The sequence below is a fragment of the Erpetoichthys calabaricus genome, chromosome 5 (assembly GCF_900747795.2).
Source record: "Erpetoichthys calabaricus chromosome 5, fErpCal1.3, whole genome shotgun sequence".
Lineage (NCBI taxonomy): Eukaryota > Metazoa > Chordata > Cladistia > Polypteriformes > Polypteridae > Erpetoichthys > Erpetoichthys calabaricus.
This window is the reverse complement of record NC_041398.2, coordinates 216,183,470-216,206,255: the sequence shown is the minus strand read 5'-3', so window position 1 is coordinate 216,206,255 and position 22,786 is coordinate 216,183,470. Positions and strand designations below refer to the sequence as shown.

The 22,786-nt window shown below is 37.1% G+C and overlaps 1 protein-coding gene across 6 annotated transcripts in view; it reads right to left on the bottom strand.

The window, feature by feature from the left end:
* Nucleotides 1–22,786, bottom strand: part of LOC114652243 (WD repeat-containing protein 7) — a 535,548-nt gene that overhangs the window by 197,798 nt on the left and 314,964 nt on the right. For all 6 annotated transcript variants that reach the window (XM_028802521.2, XM_051928322.1, XM_028802524.2 and 3 more), the window contains one exon: nucleotides 1,527–1,751. In XM_028802521.2, coding sequence (XP_028658354.1) covers nucleotides 1,527–1,751 — 225 coding nt within the window. The remainder of the gene's footprint in view (nucleotides 1–1,526; nucleotides 1,752–22,786) is intronic.

The following is a 22,786-nucleotide window of genomic DNA, read 5'->3' as shown; positions in this document are numbered from 1 at the left end:
ATACATTTTATTTAGTCTGTTACAGCCGGAGTAAATTTATGGTACTTGTAAAGGTTAGCTTTTTTTTTTTTTTTAAATTCATTTTTTTTCTCTCAGTCACGTTCACGCTCCCCCTGATCTGACACTGCTGTTTTCAAACAACGATGTGCTATAACAGAGGTGAACTCATATGAGGATGAGGGTTCTACATCGGAGAAAGAGAACAGAAGCCCTCCCAGCAAGAAACATCCAGTCACACATAAGAACAACGCAGCTGTACCAGGCATAAAGGCGAAAGATGGCACCATTTGGATGCAGCAATAGGCTGGGCGTCATCTTGCCAGTGAATCTGCCACACACACATCCTTCAACAAAACAGCAGGGTCTACAGAGCTCACCAAGGTATCGTGCCAAGTTCCTTTTGTGATTATGTTTTGTAATGGTCTTTATATGAAAAACATTTATATGTTACTTATATGAAAGCCACATCGAATGTTATTTACCTATTTTCCTGTAGTTATTTACTTATCTTCCTACAGCGTAAAATCAAAGTAGACTACAGAGTTTCCTGTGTTTGATCGACACCGGCATGTTATATCTATTCGCTGTTGTTATGACATATAATGATGGAGTAGTCAAAATGACAGAAAGATATTGCAGCAGACAGAGGAACTTCTCAAGCATGTAGAGCCAAGTAGCTGCAGTGGCATACATGTGTTTTTGAGTGTTCTGTCAGCTGAGCTCATTGCAAATTAATCAGTAAGCCTCAGTTACCTTGTGCTACCAAGATCCTGAATGGATAACAGCTGTTTTAGCTTTTGATTTTCTTGTAGCGGTGTCTTTTGATCAGCTTCTTTGCTCTCTCCTTGAAACCTTGGCTGTTTAAAGTGCATGGACTGGAGGAATTGACAGGCAAACTTTTCAGGAAAATGCAGATATACAAAATATGCAAATACACCAAAATCTGAAAATATCCAAAATACGTCTGGTCCCATGCTTTTGAATTAGGGATGCTCAACCTGAATATAAAATTCTAATTCACAAATGCATTTTAGTAATGCCAGACATTCCTCCTAGTATTACATATATTTCATATATTGTACAAGAGGAAAAAAATCCATTTTAAAAATAAACTAGTGCAGAGTTAGTGTCTCTTCCTTTTTGTTTTGCAAATGGGCACTGTTACCTTTCACTAATTCCTACACTGTATCATATATTGGGATAAGAGTATAAAAGCACATGCAGACATACATTTATATTAATTTTATAAACAGAAAACAAGTTGCAAGATGAAACTCTGACTTCTACTTTACTACCCTTTAGTGATATACAGTGATGTTGTTAAGTAATACAAACAGACTATATTGTGTAATTCAATATAGCTCTCTAATGTAGTCCCTCTGAAATCAAGAAACTTTGTACATACACAGAGTGCAAAATCAATAAGTGCAGGCTGTTTGGTATTAACTTCATTTAGGCTGGACCGCTCTGATGAGGTCAGTTAAATTACCAGTATAAGAAAGCTTCATTAAATCTGGTACACTTACAGGTATGCCGGGCAAGTGAGTAATTGGAACCGCCTGTAGTCAGCCCAAAGCCATCAGGAGCCTGGGAAGCAGTGCGAGGTCGAGACAACAGTTTTGGAGGCTCAATTTCAGCACCAAACTCGGCCCCAATCACTCCAAGCAAAACAATGGCAGTTGCTTGTTTTCGTCTTTCTTCATATGAGGTTGAAATTTTCTTCATGTGAGGCATGAGACCAGAAAGGCACCCTGAAAAAAAGCACACAGAGGAAAAGAAATGTGAAAAACAGAATTTCACAGAAACAGTTTTTTAATAAACTGTATTCAGGTGGTCCCCAAGCATAAAATACAATTATATCTGCTAATTTACAACTCAAAGCAAGTTTTGAAAAATTGGTATAAATTACTGTTCTCAAGGTATTACATGTTCTGTTATTTAAAGAGATAATTACCTACTATAAAACTAGAATAGCATATTTAGTCTTTAAAAAGAACACTCAAACAAACAGACTGAAATAAGGAGGACACTCCAGACTGGAAGAAGCGCACCTTAAAGAAGTGACTATTGCCTATAAGTAATTTGCTTGTTCTCATAAGAATATAGCTATACGCTGTTCATGAACAATACTGAATACTGTAGTTAGCACTGTGTCACACAGTTCCACGGACCTTCATTTAAATACTGGCATACATAACTCCATGTGTCAAATGTTCCTTCCACATCCAAATCACATGCATCTTAGGCAGGGCTGTGGAGTCGGTATACAAAACCTTCAACTTTCAACTCTGACTCCACAATTTCTGGTACCAGCTCCAAACACTTCAATTTCTGGTGCCACCAACTCCAACTCCACTATTTGTAATTAGACTAATGTATTTACTATGCTGATTAGAAAGCCCACAACATTCAAGATACAAGTCATTTCATCACTGCAAGTGTGAATCATCAGGCTACTTTTTTTGCACTCTCAAACTGTTGAAGTTCAGATTTAAACTTTGTACAGGGTGGGGCAGAAATAACTCCCACATTTCGAAAAATCACTGTGGGGTCCCCAAAGCAGGTAGAGGGGTGCGGTCCGTTCCGTTAGGTAGGGTACGTAATAAAGTTTTCAGTCGTCACCATGTCGTGGTCGGTTGAGCATCGAGGCTTTGTAGCGGAGGCTTTTTTCAAAAATGACAAATCTGTAACTGCGACGCAGAGGGCGTTTTGGTTTACGTGCTAATGAAAGTGTTCCAGACCGTGGCCACCGCGCTCGCCTGATTTAAGACCCCGTGACTTTTTTCTGTGGGGGTACCTCAAGGCCGAGGTTTCCAAACATCGTCCTTGGTCCTTGGACCAAGTAAAGGAGGCCATTCAAGAAGAAATTGAAGGAATTTCGCCGGACATGCTAGTGAGAGTGATGGAAAACTTCCAAGAACGGCTCCAAATCTGTATCAGCCATCAAGGCCACCATTTGGACGATATAATTTTTAAAACTTAAAGTAAAAAATTTTTTATATCTACAGTTGGGAAATAAAAAGTTTTTGGTGATACCTTGTACCATTATTTTTCAATCCCCCTTTGAAATGTGGGAGTTATTTCTGCCCCACCCTGTAGCATTGCTGTTGTGGCTTGCAAACACTGAGTAACAATAAACAAAAGACTAAACTTACAAAGTTAAAAAAGAAACTACGTTTTTATCAAAAGCCTAGTAGAAAAATAGTTTAATTGAATCGGTATATGTGGAATTGGAAAGTTTAATACACTATTTTACAATTTACATTTAGTTGGTACGTGTTTACCGACTCAAACTCTGACTCCAGTAACCCAATATTTACTTCCAACTCCCCAAACTCTACGGCCCTGATTTTAAGAAAACTGGCAACTGTAAACTGCCCCTGTATAAGTGAGAATGTACATTTGTGTGAGCAGGCCCAACGACAGACCATTCAATGTTGCTCCTGCCTTGCATCCAATCCTTCTGAGGTAGACACCAACTTACCATAACTCAGAAATTAATGTGCAGATTACAAAGTGGATAGATACTTATTCAGTTCTCAGTTGCGCACACCATCTAGAGTTTGGTTTTGATATTTAAACATTTCTACAGTATTTTATTCTGCAACCTGATAATTATCAATCTATAGATATAAAAATCCTTTATGCTTCAAATAAAGTGGTACAACTACTGTATAGAAAAAACTTGAGTAAGCTCAATTTATTGTTAAACGGACAGTAAGTGGAAACATTTTTAATGAAAGGTTCTGCAGACTTAGTGCAATAAGCAGTTACTATAACAATCTAAATGTTGGCTTCCATTACAAATATCTTCTATACTTTATTTAACTTTTAATTATGTGTTAACTGAACAGTCAAATTAAAATAATTATAAATCTGTATATTCATACAGTATGTTGGAAGCTGACCTGTCTAAGAAAACTGCAATCTAATAGAAAAAAAAAAAAAAACGTCTGATACAACAACAAAAAGATGGATGGAAGAAGAAAGCAGTGCTTTAAAGAAAGGACATAATCCTTCTGTAATGATGCCAACCTCAGGATGTAATGTTTTAAACTTTTTACACAAGAAAAATCATTAGGCATAAATGGTCAAAAACAAGATTTAATAAGTGTGTGCATCTATAAACATTTCAACTTAATAAAACTGACAACTAAATGAAATTAAATGTTGTAGACCCGGAACAGGCAGGGTCAGTCCTGAAGGGCCACGATTTCTTAATTAGTGTCTAATTGATGACTCTAAATGATCTCCACTAAATCATCTCCTCTTAATTAAGACTCCTTGTTTACCTGTTTTTTGCATTTAAAGTAATCAGCAGTGTGAAATTTCCCCTTTAAGAAAAAGCCAGCAGAGCTCTAAACTGTATTTCGGCATTTTGGATTGCGGACTAACATTCAGTCTTTTTTGTTAATTTAGAAATGTTAGAATTGTCATTTTTTAATGCTTAATCACAGCTGAGAATGCTGTGTTTGCTGTTCATTAAAAGAATACAGTGCCTCTGTAATGGTGTCTTATGTGATTAAAATCATTACTTTTTAACAGAAAAATAACAGACTGTACTCAAACTAGAGAGACTGGTTAGCAGCATGGAAGCACACTGCAACGCGACTTTTCAGTATAAAAAGTGGTGGTGTTTGTGGTCTTATTTTGAGATTCTATAATAGATAACATGAGCAGTCAATTTTTGTGATAAAGATAAGCTGTCAGATTGTGCATTTGTTGGACATGTGACAGTCAAACATAAGCACAATAAAGTCTTTACAGCTTACGGCCACCAATTATTGAGATTATCTATAAATGCTCAGGCCAATAGGCCAAAAGGGAAAAAAATTGAGACTGCAATACCATATCAACTGAAAACACACTATTTTCGACTGGCATGCTTTGCAAAATGACCTTTACACAATATTCCCCACTGAACTCCACAGTTGGGGCATTGAGAAAGAGAAAAAAACATTATAATAAGAAAGGGAGCCGGCATATCAAACACATGTATTCGCCTGCCACCTTTAAATCTTTAAAAGGGCTTATTTCATATTGAGCGCCTCTGTTTCGGAAGTGAACCCAGTGCAATTCTATTGTGCAAACAGGCAGGCCCCTGGAGTCATTTCCTTATCCAGAGAATGAGACCCCACACCCCACCTCATCTACAGCAGTCTCTGCATGGAGCATGCGTCAGAACAATGGCTTTGGAAGAGAGCTCTATTCTGTTGGAGCACACTGATTGTTCTGTCAGCTGACCTCTGCAGAAGGGAATTGCTAACTGCAGCCAAGCTCCTCAACTGACAAACAAGCTCCATCTATTTTCACTACGGCAGCTCCTTGCCCAGGCGCCTGGGCCAAGGGCTGGCATGACATTCTAGATCAAGATGAATTGGCACAAACTCCTGATTCTAGGATTGTTTTATAGCATTTAATTTACTTTTTTCCCTTGCTTGGATGAGCACAGCTCTAGTTATGGATTTCTATTCTAATGTACTGGAGCAGGCACTGAAAGGAGCCAATGAAGCAGATGCAGGAGTGGGGAGAGCAGGGATACTGATCAATATACAGGGCCCTGACCCCAGCCGTTCAGGCTCTGCAATAGTCACTTGTGCTCGAAAATGCCATGTGTGCAGTTCCAGTAGGAAACCAAACACCAGGGACAATGTTTTGCTTGCATAGTATGTGCTTTCAAAGGCTCTCCTGTCTGCAGAACTAGACATGCATGAGGAAACACATAAAGTAAACACACACATCTAGACGTGTTTATATACACAGCACAAATAAGTAACTGAACTGGGATGTAGCTTTACTCCTGGATTACCTGACTTGATGTTGATGCCATTTTTTTAGAAGGCAATTTAGACTTTATTTACACTTCCACTGTTAGATGTTATAGATTTCAATGTAGACAATGCGTTGAGACTTCTATACATATGATCATAAATGTACTTCCGACTGTTTCAGCTTTCTGCATTTAGCTTCCATTAATTAAGGAGGAAGGCATAAATACAACATTTCAATATTATTCTGGAGGGACATTTAGCAACATTGCCCCCACAGTATGATTAAGGTACTGGTTGCGTGGTCAACCACAACAACAACAACAACATTAATTTCTATAGCACATTTTCATACAAACAATTTAGTAACAAAGTTATTCCACTCCTTCCAGTGGAAGGATCAGAGAGAGATAAACAGACAGACATTTGATATATATATGCATTACATTTTTTCCCTTTTTGGCTCTTCATGTTTCTGCACATTTAGAGAGGTCTCTAAGTGAGGTTATTGTAGGCAGACCATAATAATTATATACAATACTGTATATAAGACAAGTATAAAATAAAGAAGCTGTCCCAGTCCTTGGGGTGCTAAGCAGACTGCTGGGCCATGGTATATGATTACTGCAGATCACTGCAAAGAAAACAGATGGCAATCACGGAAATTACCTGACAGACAGAGAAAATGAAAAATGAGTAAACACTAGAGAATCAACACAAGAAAGGACAAAATCACATAAAAAAGAACATGTAAAAAGATGCCATAAGCAGTCAGGACAGAAGAGCACTCAGTTTTATCTATTTCCATCGCTAATTACTTTAGTTTTGGGATGAAGCAATTCTCTAATAAGACATGGGCATAAAAACTGAACAAGAAAAAGAAAAATGGGTATCTTTACTGTAGCATTTTGTTAAATGAAAACATGTTCTCTTGTTTTGAGGTCTGCCTTTATACAAGCACAACAGCAAGATACAATGACAGAGTTTACCCTGACTGAATTTACCAAGGCTCGAGATCACATGCTTTAGTCACACAGGCCTCTCAGAAAATGAAAGACACTAATGTTGTGAAGGAGATGATTAAAACAATTCAAACAATGGCTGGAGTATAAGTGAAACACATTTGTGGTAAAAAAAAACAAACTTAAATGTGGAATGTGTGTCTTATGATTTTGAACACAAAAATATGCCAGAAGGCATACCACATGCACTTCAGAACAGCTAAGCATGTTAAGGTCTGGCCCATACTTGGATAGGAGACCATCTAGGAGTTTGGATTGCTGCTGGTAGAGGTGTTGACGAGGCAAGTAGGGGGAGCTTACCCTGTGATCTAAATGTGGATTCTAATATCCCAGTGCATTGATAGGGATACTGTGCTGTAAAAATGGTGCAGTCCTTCAGATGAGACGTAAAATTGAGGTCCTGACTCTCTGCTGTCATTTAAGATCCCTGGGCTTCGTTTGTAAAGAGTAGGGTGTATCCCGATGCCCTGGTTAAACTGCCCACCATGGCCTAGTCATTCTGCCCCCCTTAATCATTCCCTGTCTCTAATCGGCTAACTATCTCATCACCCATAATGTGTGGTGAGTGCACTGGCACAAAAAAGCTGCTGGCGCATCATCCAGATGGATGCTGCACATTTGTGGTGGTTGAAGAGGCCCCCCACTCACTATGGAAAGTGCTTTAAGTAGAGAGAAAAGAAATGTATAAATGTAAAAAAAAAAATTATTATTAAGGATTTGGAAGTTTGAAAAAGCGATAACTGGGTGTACTGGGAACCATGCGAGATACACAGAAATGGTGGAATGTTGATTTGATTTTTTGAATGAAATTAGGCATTTCTAAAAACAAGAGTGTCTGTAAGAAACTTGCATGAAATGTAAAGTGGCTTCTTTAAGGAGAAACACAGTAAGAAACTGTGAGGATTAGCAATTTCATTTTATAGCCATGGACAGAAGAAATTTCTGATCATTCAAAATATTTTTTCAACACAGTTTGTCCAGTACACTGTCCTGCAGATCCAAAGTTTATTCCAACAACAATGTGTATAAGGGTGGAAGGGACTCTGTAGATGGTGCCAGTCTCAGGGCCCACACCCAGGTACTCATAATGAGTCCATTTTAGATCGGCTAATCAATCTAACTTTCACTGTGACACAAAACCAAAGTGGCTGGATGAAATTCATGAGAACAGGTTGAGAACATTGAAATTCTACATAATACTGTCAAGACCCAAGCCAAGGCCCTGTGACCTTACCAGCATTATCTTCAAATACAGGACATCTCAATACACACTATAAGCTGCTATATGTACATTTTGTATATTAATGGGAAAATTTCCATTAATTGTCACAGCTACTCTGAAAAAGAGCAATCTAGTATTAAGGAATGTGATGTCATACAGATGGAAAGCTTACAACATGTAGTAGGATCTGGAAAATCTTAGTCAGGCACAGAAGTGGCAAAGCAAGTATTTGGGCGGCATTACAATAAAAAGTGGCATGCTGTGTTTGGCAATCAGCACATCAAACCACTGTCTAATGTCAAGAAAACAATAACCTGCAACCTCTCACTCTTCAATCAGTTTACCTTACAGTGCGTTGAGAGATGTCTTAGGCATCTGTTATGCCATTTAATTGGGTCAATTGCGTTAATTTAAAATGCTTAATTAATGAGACCACAAATTTCACAACTAATTTTCCTCTCAACTGAAAATGTTGTTGTAATTAATAATATAGTTAAAGGAAAAATCACCAGGAAAGAGCAAGGGTAAAAGAATAACAAATGCCTAATTGGAGGTCAAAAGCTCTTAAGAATTACATTTCTCAAGGCATTGACAACTACACCGTTCCTTACCAAAGCTCCACACAACTTCAAGCTTAGAGAATCCCAACCAACAAACATTTACACTTTGATTCACTCCTTGTAATCTGCAGTCTCCAAATCTGTAGCATATTTTAAACCTGTCCTTTCTTCGCACTGTTTGCCACAGTCAAATGACTGAAAATGCAAAATATAAGGGAGAGCACATTTGTACGGTGATTTATATTTTGTTACAATTTACAGATGACATACTGCCACGTGGATAAAATATTCATCAATTCATCCATTTTCTGTTCTTTTTTATTCAATGCAGTGGTGTTTTCAATAATTATAATTTTACAACTTGTTGATGTCAATATTAAAAACTGCACAACACAGATCGTACAGTAGCAAAGCTTTGTGCATTCCAAGAAATTAAGATTCTTAAGAACAGGATTGTTTAATTTTTTCTTTTTTTTTTTTTTTAAATCAGGCCCTGAAACCTCAACTGTCCACAACATGTGCCTACAACCTGTAACTAAATGACAAAGCACTACCCTTGTCTGCTATTTTGAACTATTCCTTTATTTGCTTCAGCACGCAAAATTTTGTTCTTTACTGTCACTTGTCTCTTTTTGTTTCCCATTAAACCAAAAAACAAACTCAAGTTCATAAATCAAATGATGCATCCAAATGAACTCTTTAAGGCGAGGGAAAAGAAAAGTAATAAGGCTTGTAAAAAAATCCCTCCCTTTGCTGTTTCATCTATCTGAAAAGAATTTGGTATTTTCTGCCAGTAATGTGATGGTATTTAATCATGCTAAAGTCTGACAGAGAGATCCATTTTCTTGACAAGACAGTTGATCACCCTATCAAAAGCAGAAAATTAATAACCTCACATAACCAATGCGAACACAGAGCAGCTGCAAAACACTACTCTATGTAGATAGACCTTATTTTTCAAACCTTTACCTAAATCATCTTCTCAACCCAATATTTTGAAGCAGCCAGACCTGACATACATAAGGGAATATTTTCTTAAAGCATCAGTCTCTTTTTAAAATTCTAATAGGCTATCAGGTATACAAATTTTTCCATTACAAGCAGACACATACCTATATTTGCCTTCTTTTAATATATTTTAAGATGTTCACATGTAGAAAACTAAGCAAATCAAAAACACAGAGCAGCACATGGATGGAATGCTAAAAGGGAAGATAAAGATTTAATGATAGTTCAAGTCTACAAGTCTACATATCAAAACCAGCAAAAAAAAGGAAATGCAGCAGAGGAGATTTAACAGGAGATTGAGAAGTTCATTGTCTTATAAAAATAAACAAAAAGGTAGTTGTGATGGGAGTCTGCAATACACCAGATGGCAAAGAAACGGGAAAATGAAATGAGAAAGGACAAAGACTAGTCTAGTCCTCTGAGAAATCAACTGGTAGATAGGAATAAATGTTTTCTATGAGAAATGAGGTGGTGATGCACTTGGAAAGGTCCTAATAAGATGCTTTGCAGGAAAAGTGCAGAAACAATGTAAAGCAATTGTAAAGCTATCCATGAGTAGATAACAAATTACATCACAGCTGAGAAATGATGGAAAACGTGCTGGAGCTGCATTCAGAATCTGAGTAAAGCATAAAGGGGGATAGAAAACACAGCTGAAAAAGAAGGAAGATTTAATGCTGGAAGGAGTGATCAACTGTGTACTGTAGCTCATGTACAGTAATTAAGAAAATAAAAAAGTACAAAGGAAAATAAATAATGGACCAGATGACACATGTATCAGAAAAGGAAGGAATTTAAAGAGATTAAACTTGGGAGAGGCAGAAAGAAATACTACTTGCTAAAAAAAAGAGTTGAGAAGATTGAGATTTGACGCTTTCAGTGTCTTTTCCTTCTCTTTGTGCAAAATATAGAGGGGCCACCGGGGAATCCAACAGAAGGGAGGACCAAAAATGCCTAAGAGCCTGCTCTATTTCTTCTCTTTTAAGAAGAGAACCAGAGGTATGTCAAAATGGCCGTGCACCAGAAGGGAGAGTGGAGGTACATGTGAGCAAGTCAAGCAAAGAAAACTCCAAAAGGAGACAGGAGGTCTTCACCTCCAAGCCATGTGCTCCCAGAGGCATAAACAAAGGAATCAGAGAGAGAAAATGGCAGTGTGCCAACCTGTATGAAAGTAGACACAACTCCAGGCATCCTATGGAAAGAATAAACCACCTTATAGGAACTAGCTCTGAAAAGACAAGAACTATTTTGTAAGTTGGCTGGACATGATAGTAAGAATGTTACTGTACATGTGACAATAATAATACTACCACTACTAAACAAATCTGGTACATCTGGTTTCAAAACATTAAAGGAATACTCCACCCAAAAATGATATTTTTTTAATATTTTACTTACATCATATGGTTTGTAATGATGGCAGAAAAAAAAAATTAATCACACGTTTTCATGGAAAATGAAGATAGCAACATTTGTCATACAATGGGAGCCTCTGGTGACCAATGCTGGACAACAGCAACTCATGTTACTTACAGTATATTGCACAATCCATACTTCAGTTCAACCAGTCATAGGATCACAACATGCAAAACACATGTATTTTTGGTTAAAATACCTCCAGAAAATTAAAGTAGTCCACAAAGGGGAAGCAAGTTCAGACTGGACTGTACTTTTGAACTGAACACCTGAGTCTCTATCTTATTCGTTGGTCAAGAGTCCTGTCTTCTATTCAAAAGCAGCATTGGAGAGAAGTAAGTGGAAAGACTACCAGAACATCACAAGTATTGCAGAATAGAGGAGACCTTTCAGTCCGTCAAGGTTATCTGGTCCCAGCTGTCCCAGTACCTCATCCATATACAGGTTTCAGTAGTTTACTTCAGATTCCCAAGGCTCCTTGTTTGAAGAAGTGTTTCCTGCTTTCACTGACATAATTCACTATTTAACTGACAGAATTCCGACTGATCAATGAGTTTCACAATTCTGAAGACCTGGATCAGGTCCCCATATGGTCTTCACTGCACAAGATTAAAGAAATTTAACACTCTTAGTCTGCAATGACGGGATATCTCCTTTAGACCCAGGAAGTTCTTGGTTGCTCTCTTCAGCACAGCTTCTACTGCTACTATATCTTTTTTGAAGCTAGTGACGAAAACAGCAAAGTCTTCTCTAGCATATTATGGAGTGAGAGAATAATCTCTCCTGATTTATATTCAATATAGTTTTAACAATATTTTTTAATTTGATTTCAAATGTTTTTCCACACTGCCTACATAAAGTGCACTTGACGTTTCTATTTTAAAATCTGTAAACTCAAAGCTGGTTTTATTACTGCCTGAGACATTCCATCTGTTCCTGTTTTTATGTATTTCTTTTATTTTCATTTCTTTTTACCAAAGTGATATTGGAAACTTTGTTTGCTGTTTGTTCTAGCATCAATAAAAAATGTTTGTTTCAGTTTCTCTTTTTAATCTTGCAGTATGTTTTTGAGGTCATACTATAGGTCCTGATATTTTTTTTATTTCTGACTTTGGCCTTTTTTTTTCTCCTGACATTTGTAATGTTTTTTCATTCTTTCGATGAGACTTTTTTTAGTCTTTTATTTTGTTTTTGGAATGTATTTATTTTGGGAATTGATCAAAATGTCTCTGAAAAGACATTATTGTTTATTTTCAGTTGCTACACTTTTACTCTTTTTACATGTACTTTCTCACCCTAAAATGCCTGTTTTCTGTAAATGATTAGGTCTTTGTTGAGGTGTGCATTTAAGTGTCTTCAAACACAATATCAGATTTAACCTATTTGTGATCACTGATAATTACCTCTATTTCTTTTATTTTATCATAACTGTTCAAAAAAGAGATCTAAACAGGTGTTAGCTATGTTTTTGCCTTGTGATGACCAGGGTGAGGACTTAGCATGTCAAGAGGAACCTATCATCAGTGGTCTTAAAGTGAATTTTAGCTCATTTTCTTTGTCTCACACAAAATATTATATGTACAGTATATAGTTTGAGTCCTGGAACTATTGTTAAAATTAAAATAGTACTGTAAGCGAAGAGACATGATAAAGTTGTGGGACGCATGGTCGACAAAGTTTCAAATGACCTGTCTCTCCCATCTGCTATGTGCACTGTTCTCTTTTTTTTCACAATAAAACTAATTTAAGCCTAAAACATGCCTAACTGTTCACTCTGTGTGTGATTAACTTCTGAACTGGGAATACATTTAAGAAATTTATTGTGATAGTGTTGTCTGTTTCCAGCCTTTTCTGTTAAAGATCCTAGATTTCTTAACAAAATTCTACAGAAATATAAAAAATGCACAAAATCATAAAACAGTTGTTTTCTCCTATGAGGGAGGTGCCTTAAACAAATATTGTTTTCTGTACAAATATTGTTGATAAATTGCGCAAAAAGAATTTTAAATGCAATAATATCTAAGGGGAAGAAGAGGAACAAAGCAAAAAAAAAAATGCTGACAAGCACATGGTTTTTTTTTTTTTTTTTTTTTTTAATATTCATAAAAGCACTTAAATTGGCTTTCTGAAGCAAAAGGCGTGCAACTTAACCCCCATTTATGGTGTCCTCTATATAAAAGGATTACATTTTCTCATTTCTTTACAAAGGTAAAGGAGATCATGAACTAAAACAAGTTACCTATACAGACCAAGAAGACGACGATAGATAGATAGATAGATAGATAGATAGATAGATAGATAGATAGATAGATAGATAGATAGATAGATAGATAGATAGATAGATAGATAGATAGATAGATAGATAGATAGATAGATAGATAGATAGATAGATAGATAGATAGATAGATAGATAGATACTTTATTAATCCCAAGGGGAAATTCACAATTAGAAATTAATTTAATTTTAGTTAAAAAAAACAAGCTTGAGTCTACTCCCGATACATATATGTTAAAATTATAAAATTAATCATTTAATTTTATCTCCACAGTTCCACTTTTTTCATATTGGAACTCTCCTATTACTCCCAAATTCAGGATTACATTAGGCTCATAAACAATTCTTAATGCTTGGCCCAACTGTAATCATATTTCTAATGTTTATTTAGTTTTTCATACTTAGTAAAGTAACATCAAAATGGAGTAATATAAATATTCTTCTAAAAAAATCATACAAATGTGAAGAAGACAGACTGAAATTCTAAAACAAAAGCTACAGTATGCTAAAGCACCATGTTTCACTTCAAGAAAGCTTGCTATCATATCTTGAGGTACTTTAACACAGTTTTATTTTACTGTCATAGTATATGATCAACTACTGTACCTGTTCTACCCATCTAAGACAGATTGAAATCTAAGTCACCAATGTAGCCCTCACATTTTTTATTGGATACATGGGTTGTCCATTCGGTCTGGCATAATAATACACTCCAATGCCTTCCTTGCGCAGCAGCCTTTTCCTCTTTGCTTGCTTCCTCTGGGCATCACTCATCGAACTGACTGCTCTTATTGTTGACATGTTGTGCTGGGAAAATGTGGTGAAGGCTGCAACTGCATTGGCCTAATTTAGCAACTCTAGCCTTTGGTTACATCTATACACCTTATACAAGGGTACAAGACAGTTGCTACCACAATGTTGTTGCCAATGTATAAAATCGGACATTAATATAATGCAAATAATGTTTCTTGTCAGCTATTTAACATTTTTGTTTAAAGAATAACTACCCTCTTCTTACTTATATTGCTTGGTTCTTTGCACATGCTTTTATTAGAGTATGGGGGTAATTTTATCATTGGAATAAGTCAGTCAGAGCTTGGCTTTACATGGTGAGAAATACAGAGGAGTCACTAGAAGTTTACTTATTCTAAGACATTTGTTCATAGGAAGCTTTCGTCTTCCACTATTCTGTTGTCAGCTGTCCAAATCTTCTTATATTTTCTGTTATCTTAATAGCCAGTATATATGTTGACTTAACTTCCAGATTAATATTTATGACTTGACAGAGTGTGAACCAATAAAAACCACCTAAGGAAAACCTTCAATTAAAAGTAGAAACAAACACAGCAAAAGCCATCATTCCGTCAATATTCAGCAAACACCACAATGTAGGAATTTTGCCTGAAGGGATTGAGAACTCTGGAAAATTCAGGCTATGTCAATACCTTCATGATTACGTGACAGAAGATAAGGTTCTATAGGTAAACATTCTTGAAATACATATTGGGTGATCATATTATTGTAACAAAGATTAAATAAATAAATAGCTCTGAAAAGAAATGGTGCTAACTTAGCAGAATCCAAATACTAAAGAGTATCTAAGCAAAGAAAAATATATTTTTAAGACTCCCTAAAGACATGGATTTTAGGTTAAGTGGTAACTCTAAACTGTACAATGGCTGAGAACTAAACAGTTTCTAAGCAAAGGAAAATTTATTTTAAACTTTCAAAGGAAAGAAAGATCTATATATTAACATTGACTCCAACTAGCTCAAGCTCCTCATCCTCTCTCTTCCTCAAGGCGTTTTATTCTACTGAACTTAAACAAGTTGATGCTGTCCTAAAATCTTTTATAAAGTATTAAGACTTCTACTTATGAGACCTGTTATTTATCCAGTTTAAACTATTTTTTGATAATAAAATATATCTAGTAACGCAGTGGTTAGCGGTGCTGCCTCAGCTTTCTGGGTTTAAATCAGTAGCCCAGTCACTGTCTCATTGTCTTTGTGGAGCTTGTAGGTTCTTACTGTGTCTACATGGGGTTTCCCTCACACTCACTAAAGACATGAATGTTAGATGAAGTGGCAACTCTAAATTGTGCATTGGCCGAGTACTAAACAGTATCTAATGAAAGGAAAATTTATTTTTAACCCTCAAAAGAGAGGTTTATGTATCTGAAGTTGCAGAAACTAAATATGTTTCCCATTTACAGTGGCAGGCGAAGGTGTGAACAGCCTTGCTTAAAAAGTGAGCTGAAGATGAACTGATCATCAAAAGGAATAAAGTTAAAGATGACATTTCTTTAACACTTTAAACAAGGTTAGATTTTTATTTCCATCATTCACATGTACAAAATACTAAAACAATGAAAAGGGCCTGAAGCAAAAGTTTGGGCACAAAACCAGGTCAGTACTTAGTAAGATTCCCTTTGGTAAGTACTGCATCACACCTTGTAAATGCTTTTTGTAGCCAGCTAAGAATTTTTCAGTTCTTACTTGGGGTATTTTTGCCAACTCGTCCTTGCAAAAGGCTTCTAATTCTGCAAGATTTTTGGGCTGTCTTGCACACACTGCTCTTTTGAGACCTATCCACAGATTTTCAAAGATGTTTAGGTTGGGGGACTGTGAAGGCCATGGCAAAACCGTCAGCTTGCGCCTCTTGAGGCATTCCTTTGTAGATTTTGAGATGCACTTCAAATCATTACCTCATAGGACTCATCACCTATTTAACTTCAACTTTTTTTTTTCAGATGGTGTGATGTTTGCTTCCAGAATTTGCTGGTATTTATTTGAATCCGTTCTTTCTTCTACCAATGACATGTTCCATGTGTCACTGGCTGCAACACAAACCCAAACCTGATCGATCCACCCTCATGCTCAATAGTTGGAGATATGTTCTTTTCCTGGAATTTGGCACCTTTTTTATCTCCAAATATACCTTTGAACATTGTGGCCAAAAAGTTCTATTTTGACTTCATCAGTCCACACAACTTGTTTTCAAAAAGCATCGGGCTTGTTTAGATGTTCATTGGCAAAATACAGGCGTTGAATTTTGTGGTTAGGACACAGACAAGTTTTTCTTCTGCTGACTCTACTATGAAGGTCATATTTATTCAGGTGTCGCTGCACAGTACAACAGTGCACCACCGCTCCAGAGTCTGATAAATCTTCATGAAGGTCTTTTGCAGTCAAATGGGGGTTTTATCTGCCTTTCTAGCAATCCAATTAACAGTTCTTTCAGAAAGGTTTCTTCGTCTTCCAGAACTCAACTTGACCTCCAGCGTTACTGTTAACTGCCATTTCTTAATAACTTTAAGAGCTGAGGAAACAGTTACCTGAACATGCTTTCCTATCTTCTTGTAGCCGCCTCCTGCTTTGTGAGCGTCAATTATTTTACTTTTCAGAGTGTTAGGCAGCTGCTTAGAGGAGCCCATGGCTGCTGATTGTTGGGACAAAGTTTGAGGAGTCACAACATTTATACAGTTCTGCAATATGCATCACTGGGGGTTTCCTAATGATGGCTGTGAACAAGCCATATCCCTGACGCACTAATGAAGGCCTGAGACCATCTTGGGAAAACTTACCCCTGAGACCTCAAATATCTTGTACAATTGTACAAAACAAAAGCAATACACTAATCTTGCATAAAATGCTGAAAAGAAATGTGTCATCTTTAACTTGATCAGTTCATCTTCAGCTCACTTAATTATTAACAGTAACAGACATTTTAAGCCAGGGTGCCCAAACTTTTGTATGCCACTATATTCACTGTAAGCTTATAGTGTGGATTTAATTAAGCTATATGAAAATCCAGATAAGAAAAAAAGTGCTAGTTGATTAATTAGTACATGAAACAGCTCTTTACAATAGATTTTTAAGAGACTCATCCACAAACGTAAGATTTATCCATTTCCTCCATCAATAAACAGTAACACAACAGATTTACAAATGTCTTGTGGGTGTTGTCCTGGGTAAGACGTTAATCTGCATCCAGCCTTGCAAGCAGGTCCTCTGACTTACAGGGAAAACTCGGGGGCTGGTGGCAAGATTGGCACTCCAGCCAGCACAAAAAACACTCACACTGTTCCAGTGTGGTGCTAAGGTGTCACCCATTGCACAGCTGCGCTCAGGTACCAATCTGGGTGGTCTGTCATGTGGTGTGTGCAGCAATGTGCTGTAATCGGTGCATGCTCCTAAGCTCCTCCTCACGGGAGTGATAAATCAGTAACTTGGCACAAAACCTAAAGGGGTCTTTTCTTTATTCTTACTTGGTACATTGTTAAAGCCTTCACAAGACTGCCAGACTTCAATGTAAACCACGATTATAAGTCCTGGATGCTGACAACATCAAAGCACATATAGATTTCGATAGTTTTATACACTATCACACAAACAGAAATATGAATGTAAAGCAAACAGATGCAGCTAGCAATCTAGAGAATAAATATTTAAAAATTAAACAGGCTCTACACTTAAAAATGCATTGCAGTCCCAAGTGAAGAACACCAAGAGCAGCTGATAAAGGTAAGAAGGGCTAATTGTCTCTATAAGGTATATACAGTAGCTATGCTAAAGACCTGTAGCATTCAGAGAGCCACAGTTCATATTCTGAGAAGCCGTTGGAAAGCTCCTGTGAAACAAATCTCTTATTTCAAGAAGTTTGAACGCATATCCCAGAGGTAGCCTTAACCAGGTTTTCCAATAAAATGAGAACAAACAGTATGCTAGCACAGGGCAATAACATCAAGAACTCTACCAGTTTACAAAGCAGTACTGAGGCTGTGAATTCTGTAGCATCAAATTTAAATTACAGAGGACTGAATTCTTTGAAATCAGTTACTGCCAAAGCTTGTGTTTTAGAACACAGCCGGACACTAAGGCACTATAAATGCTATGACAAAGGAATCAACAATTAGATATTAGCAAAGCATTTCAGAAAATGTTCTGCAGAAGAGTGGCTAAGTAATTACTTATTTATCAAGGCAGCATTTGGATAAGTAACCTCTACGTTTTCTAATTTCAAGAAATAAAGTGTATCATAATCAACAATATCAAATATATTTCTATGAATAAACTTGTTGAATTAGCAAGTGAAATGTTATGTAAATTTCATTAATTCATATTAAGCAGTAGAGATCCTAATGTGACATTGAAGCAGGAGGGGGGTACTTATAAAAAATACCACAATCAAGAAAATTCAATTATTTTCTTCCACTGAGCCAGTAGTATTCTAAGCCAATATTGTGCTTAAACCCACACCAATAAAATCAATACAGCACTGTTCCATTCAAGGTGAAACCAAATAAACCTGTCTGGAGGTATGAAAAATAGGCTGTGCAGTACACTGTGAGCACTAAGTGCCTTTCAGTCCTGAAATCTGTCATTAAATAATCATTAACCATCATTCACCATTCCTAAGAAGCTTAACATCAACACTTGCCCAATCTCTGATAAGGCATTTCGATAGACTGCTTATTAAAATGGACTCCAGCGAGCCCCACCTCCTCATTCTCTCTCTTTCTCAGAACACTTTTTCCTGCTGAACTTAAACCTGTGTGAGGCAGTCCGTCAAGCTTTAATAAGGTTTTGTGATTGCCACTTATGAAACTTGGTATTTACCCAGTTTAAATTGTTCTTTGATAATTAAATATGTCTTGAGACTCTTTTGGTTAGTGCTACTACCTCAGCTTTATGGATTCAAATCAGGAGCCCAGTTATTGCTTCACTGTCTATGTGTTGTTTGCAGGTTCTCACTGTGTCTTCTCCCTGTACTTTGGTTTCCCTTACACTCCCTAATGACATGCACGCTAGGCTAAATGATAACCCTAAATTAGCCCTACGTAGGTTGGAGTGTAGGGGTGTGTGAAAGTGTGTTCTGTGACAGACTAACAAACCCCCCAAGAGTGGTTCCTGCCTTGCATCCAGTGTTGCTAGGAAAGGGTGGTCTATCCCACACAATACTTAATTTCAGAATGTTATGTCATCTTATAGATATGGTATATCTGAATGTATGTGAATGTGCCTATGCTTAGCTACACACTATATACTTTAAAATGCATAGATATTATTCTCATATAATTTTATACTTGCATGCACTCACAGTGTTTATTAGAAATTACCCCATACATTTATTTATTTAATGTCCCTGCTTGTAAGACATGACAACAAAATGTTTAATTTCTTTAGGCATTCCTAAATGGACCCTAGTCCATGCCTACCAAGTGTAGATGTTCACCCACTTATCCACTCTAAAATATTACAAAAAGCACTGTCTTTCACGTCCCCCTTTTCTTTCTGTCTCTGTTGTGGCTTCCTGTCCTCTCATCACTGAGCCTCTGCCCCAGTTCACCATTCAAAGCTAGATCTAAAGCATCACTGACTGGGTCACCTTGGTAATTCCTTGGATGCATGCCTTACATAATATGCAGGACGGGTCCATAATTTCTAAGCAGGAACTTCTAGCCGTCATATATTTTGAGGACATTTTACATAAACACAGAACATCACTCTGTGGTAGTGCCCTTCCTTTCACATTGGCATAATGACATGCATTGACCAGTTTCAGTGTGTACTATTCACTCGTCTTAGGGCTTCTGTTTTCACTAAAGATCTTTTTTTTTTTTTTAATATTACATGGAGAATGAATACATGAAAATGCTTCCAGACCAGATCTAAACACATTTCTTTATGATCCGATGGTATAAGTTTCGTTGGAAGCAAAACAACATTTGTTTTGTGAATATTTTTGTGAAGTGAAATGCCAAGCTAGCTGTGAGGTCTGTTTTGCATGAATCATTTCACTCACCACTACACTTGAGCATTACATAACCCATCCCATTTTTAAAATATGTATGATCAGGCACTGCCTAAAATGTGTTAATTTTGTTTTTGGAGAAGTGGCAGTGGCTTATGTGTGCTTAAACCTGCCAATCAGGTCATTCTGAGACCCTGAATCTTCACAACCGTTTAATGGGGAAATTAAGTTCGTAAATAGATAAATGCAAAAAAGTAATCTAGATTACCTGACGTCTGCTACTGTACAAAGTAATCATTCACTTTGTTGATCAACCCTTTGTATAATAAAAACAAGCATTGTAGCAGTTAAGGCTTTTATCCGCCTCTTGAACCCTCAGGTACCACTCTTTTATTGTACTACAGTACAGTGCACCAAGCACCCTCCACTCCACACTACTCATAAACAATAAACTACTCACAAAACTCTCTCCTCCTCCTCCCAGACACTTAGCCACCCTACCTCCCAGCTCAGCTCAATGTCTGGGCTTTCTCAGAGTCCTTTTATATCCCCTGACCCGGAAGTGGTTCCTGTCCAAAACCCACAAGTCCTTATTGCTTCCGGGCCAGGGTAAACAGTCCTTTTTTTCAACCCAGGAGCACGTCCTTTCTTCCTGTCATGTGACCATGACGTACTCCTGGGTTATAGGGTACATAAGAGTCCACGAGCCCCCCTACAGCGACTCCCGGTGGCCCCCAAGGTATCCAGCAGGGCTGTGCATAAAAACTATAGAGTCCATGAGGCCCTGCTGGAACTCGGGGCACAATCATGCTGTCGGGAGAGCTCCTCTTGGCGGCCTGGGGGTGGGGGCCGGAATATGTAGCCGGCCATCCATCACAGCATATATTTATACATAAAATAAAACACCATTTGCCTTAAAAAACACCACACGATAAAAGAGATTCCTATATTTCTGTAGCACAAACTATTTAAAGTTATTCTGCTGCACTGCTGCAGTAAATAGCATAAGTGCATTCATTTTAACACCGGCCTTTAAATGAAAGAGAAATCAGTGTACTGTATATTCCCCAACACTTTCTACTTTCTTTCATTGACTACAGACTGCTTAAAAGATATTGATCAGTGAAATGTATTGACCTCAAAACAGGGAGATCTATTTTAATGACATTTTATCTAAATCCAATTTTATGTACCTTGATTTCAAAAATAAAACAATAAAAAAACACTACTTTTTGAGAGACAGACAGACAGAAAGATAGATAGATAGATAGAAAGATGTACAAATCTTCTATCTAAAAGGAAAAGAAGAGTGCCTTAAAAACTGAAAGAGTAAACAGGTTTTTCCCCCCAATCTGAATACTGCAGGGGGACACTGCAGATAAAAATGTCATAATACTCAATGAAAGCCAAGGAAAAGCATAAGCAGTTCAGACACACCAGGGTGCCTTTGCTGTTTATGGATGTAGAGGTAAGCATCTACCTTATAGGCTGTACTGAGAAACAATGCTGTATATACAAAGGGCTTTTGGTTCTTGTGTCTCAGCTGAAGTGCACTGCATTAATCAATACTCTAGTGTTCTCTTTCTTATACATGCTACAGGTTTTGAAGAAAAGAAAGGGGAGTGGGATTGGCGCAGAAGAGTGAAAAATTTTTACTAGTACATCAGGCAATACAATAAATATAAAATATCCCAGGCTACAGCTAATATTGCATACACACAATCATTTTTGTGTTTAAAAGCACTGGGCATGCTCAAATACAATGGATTATTGGTACCTTTTTTAACTGTGTTCAGCCAGGCAAGTCTCCCATGATCACATGCACACTCTCTCAGTCTGGCCCTCAATGAACATCGATAAAAAGGCAGGTAAAATTTGATAGAAAGGGATTGTGGGGAAATCAATAAAGAGATTCTGCTATACTAGCTTGAGTTCACACACGCACGCGCACACACACATTCATATATATTATATACATACATACATACATACACACACACACACTTAAATACAGTATATATCAAACATCTACATAAAACAAATATAAAGATAGTTAAGCAAGCAAAGCACATAAACAACTTAAACAAAACTCAACTTGCACTGTATGATCCTGTGAACTTACACAGTTGATGCTTTATTTACTTATTTTATGTGCAAATTATAGTATGTGCAGTAGATGTGTGTATGAACTGTAATAATATACAGTATGGGTGCAATGCTGTGGAAGTTGCTGGGAAGTATGTACTGCATAAAACACTTGAAGGTAGCCTGAAGGCTGCTCCTGAGCATGGTTTCAAAAGGCACTGTTTTCCTCAATGATTTTATTTTCTTTTAAATGTAAAAAGGCCTTAAGCTACAGTGATGCAGCACATGAAACTATTGCCAGGAGATAATGAATATCCTTTAGGCTCCAATTTTCAATGTGCCTGACCTTTGACAAACACAACTGAATACAGTACGTCAGCTAGGAATAAACCTGAGGGTGTTCAGGTCCTCACTGTAACATTCTTCATAAGTACAATGTGAATGAAATCTTTGGACATACAGGTTGATGGGAACATCTGCTACATACAGATTTATAGAGAAATTGTGTATGCCCTTCAACTAATTGTACTGTTCGCATAAAAAAGGGCTTTTTGGATGCTATGCATGGTGATAGGTTTATAAAATATATCCATACATAAAACATAACTGTAATTGATGACACTAATGACGGTACAGCTGGTGATTTGTCCTGATCAAATTGACGTAACGATGCATAT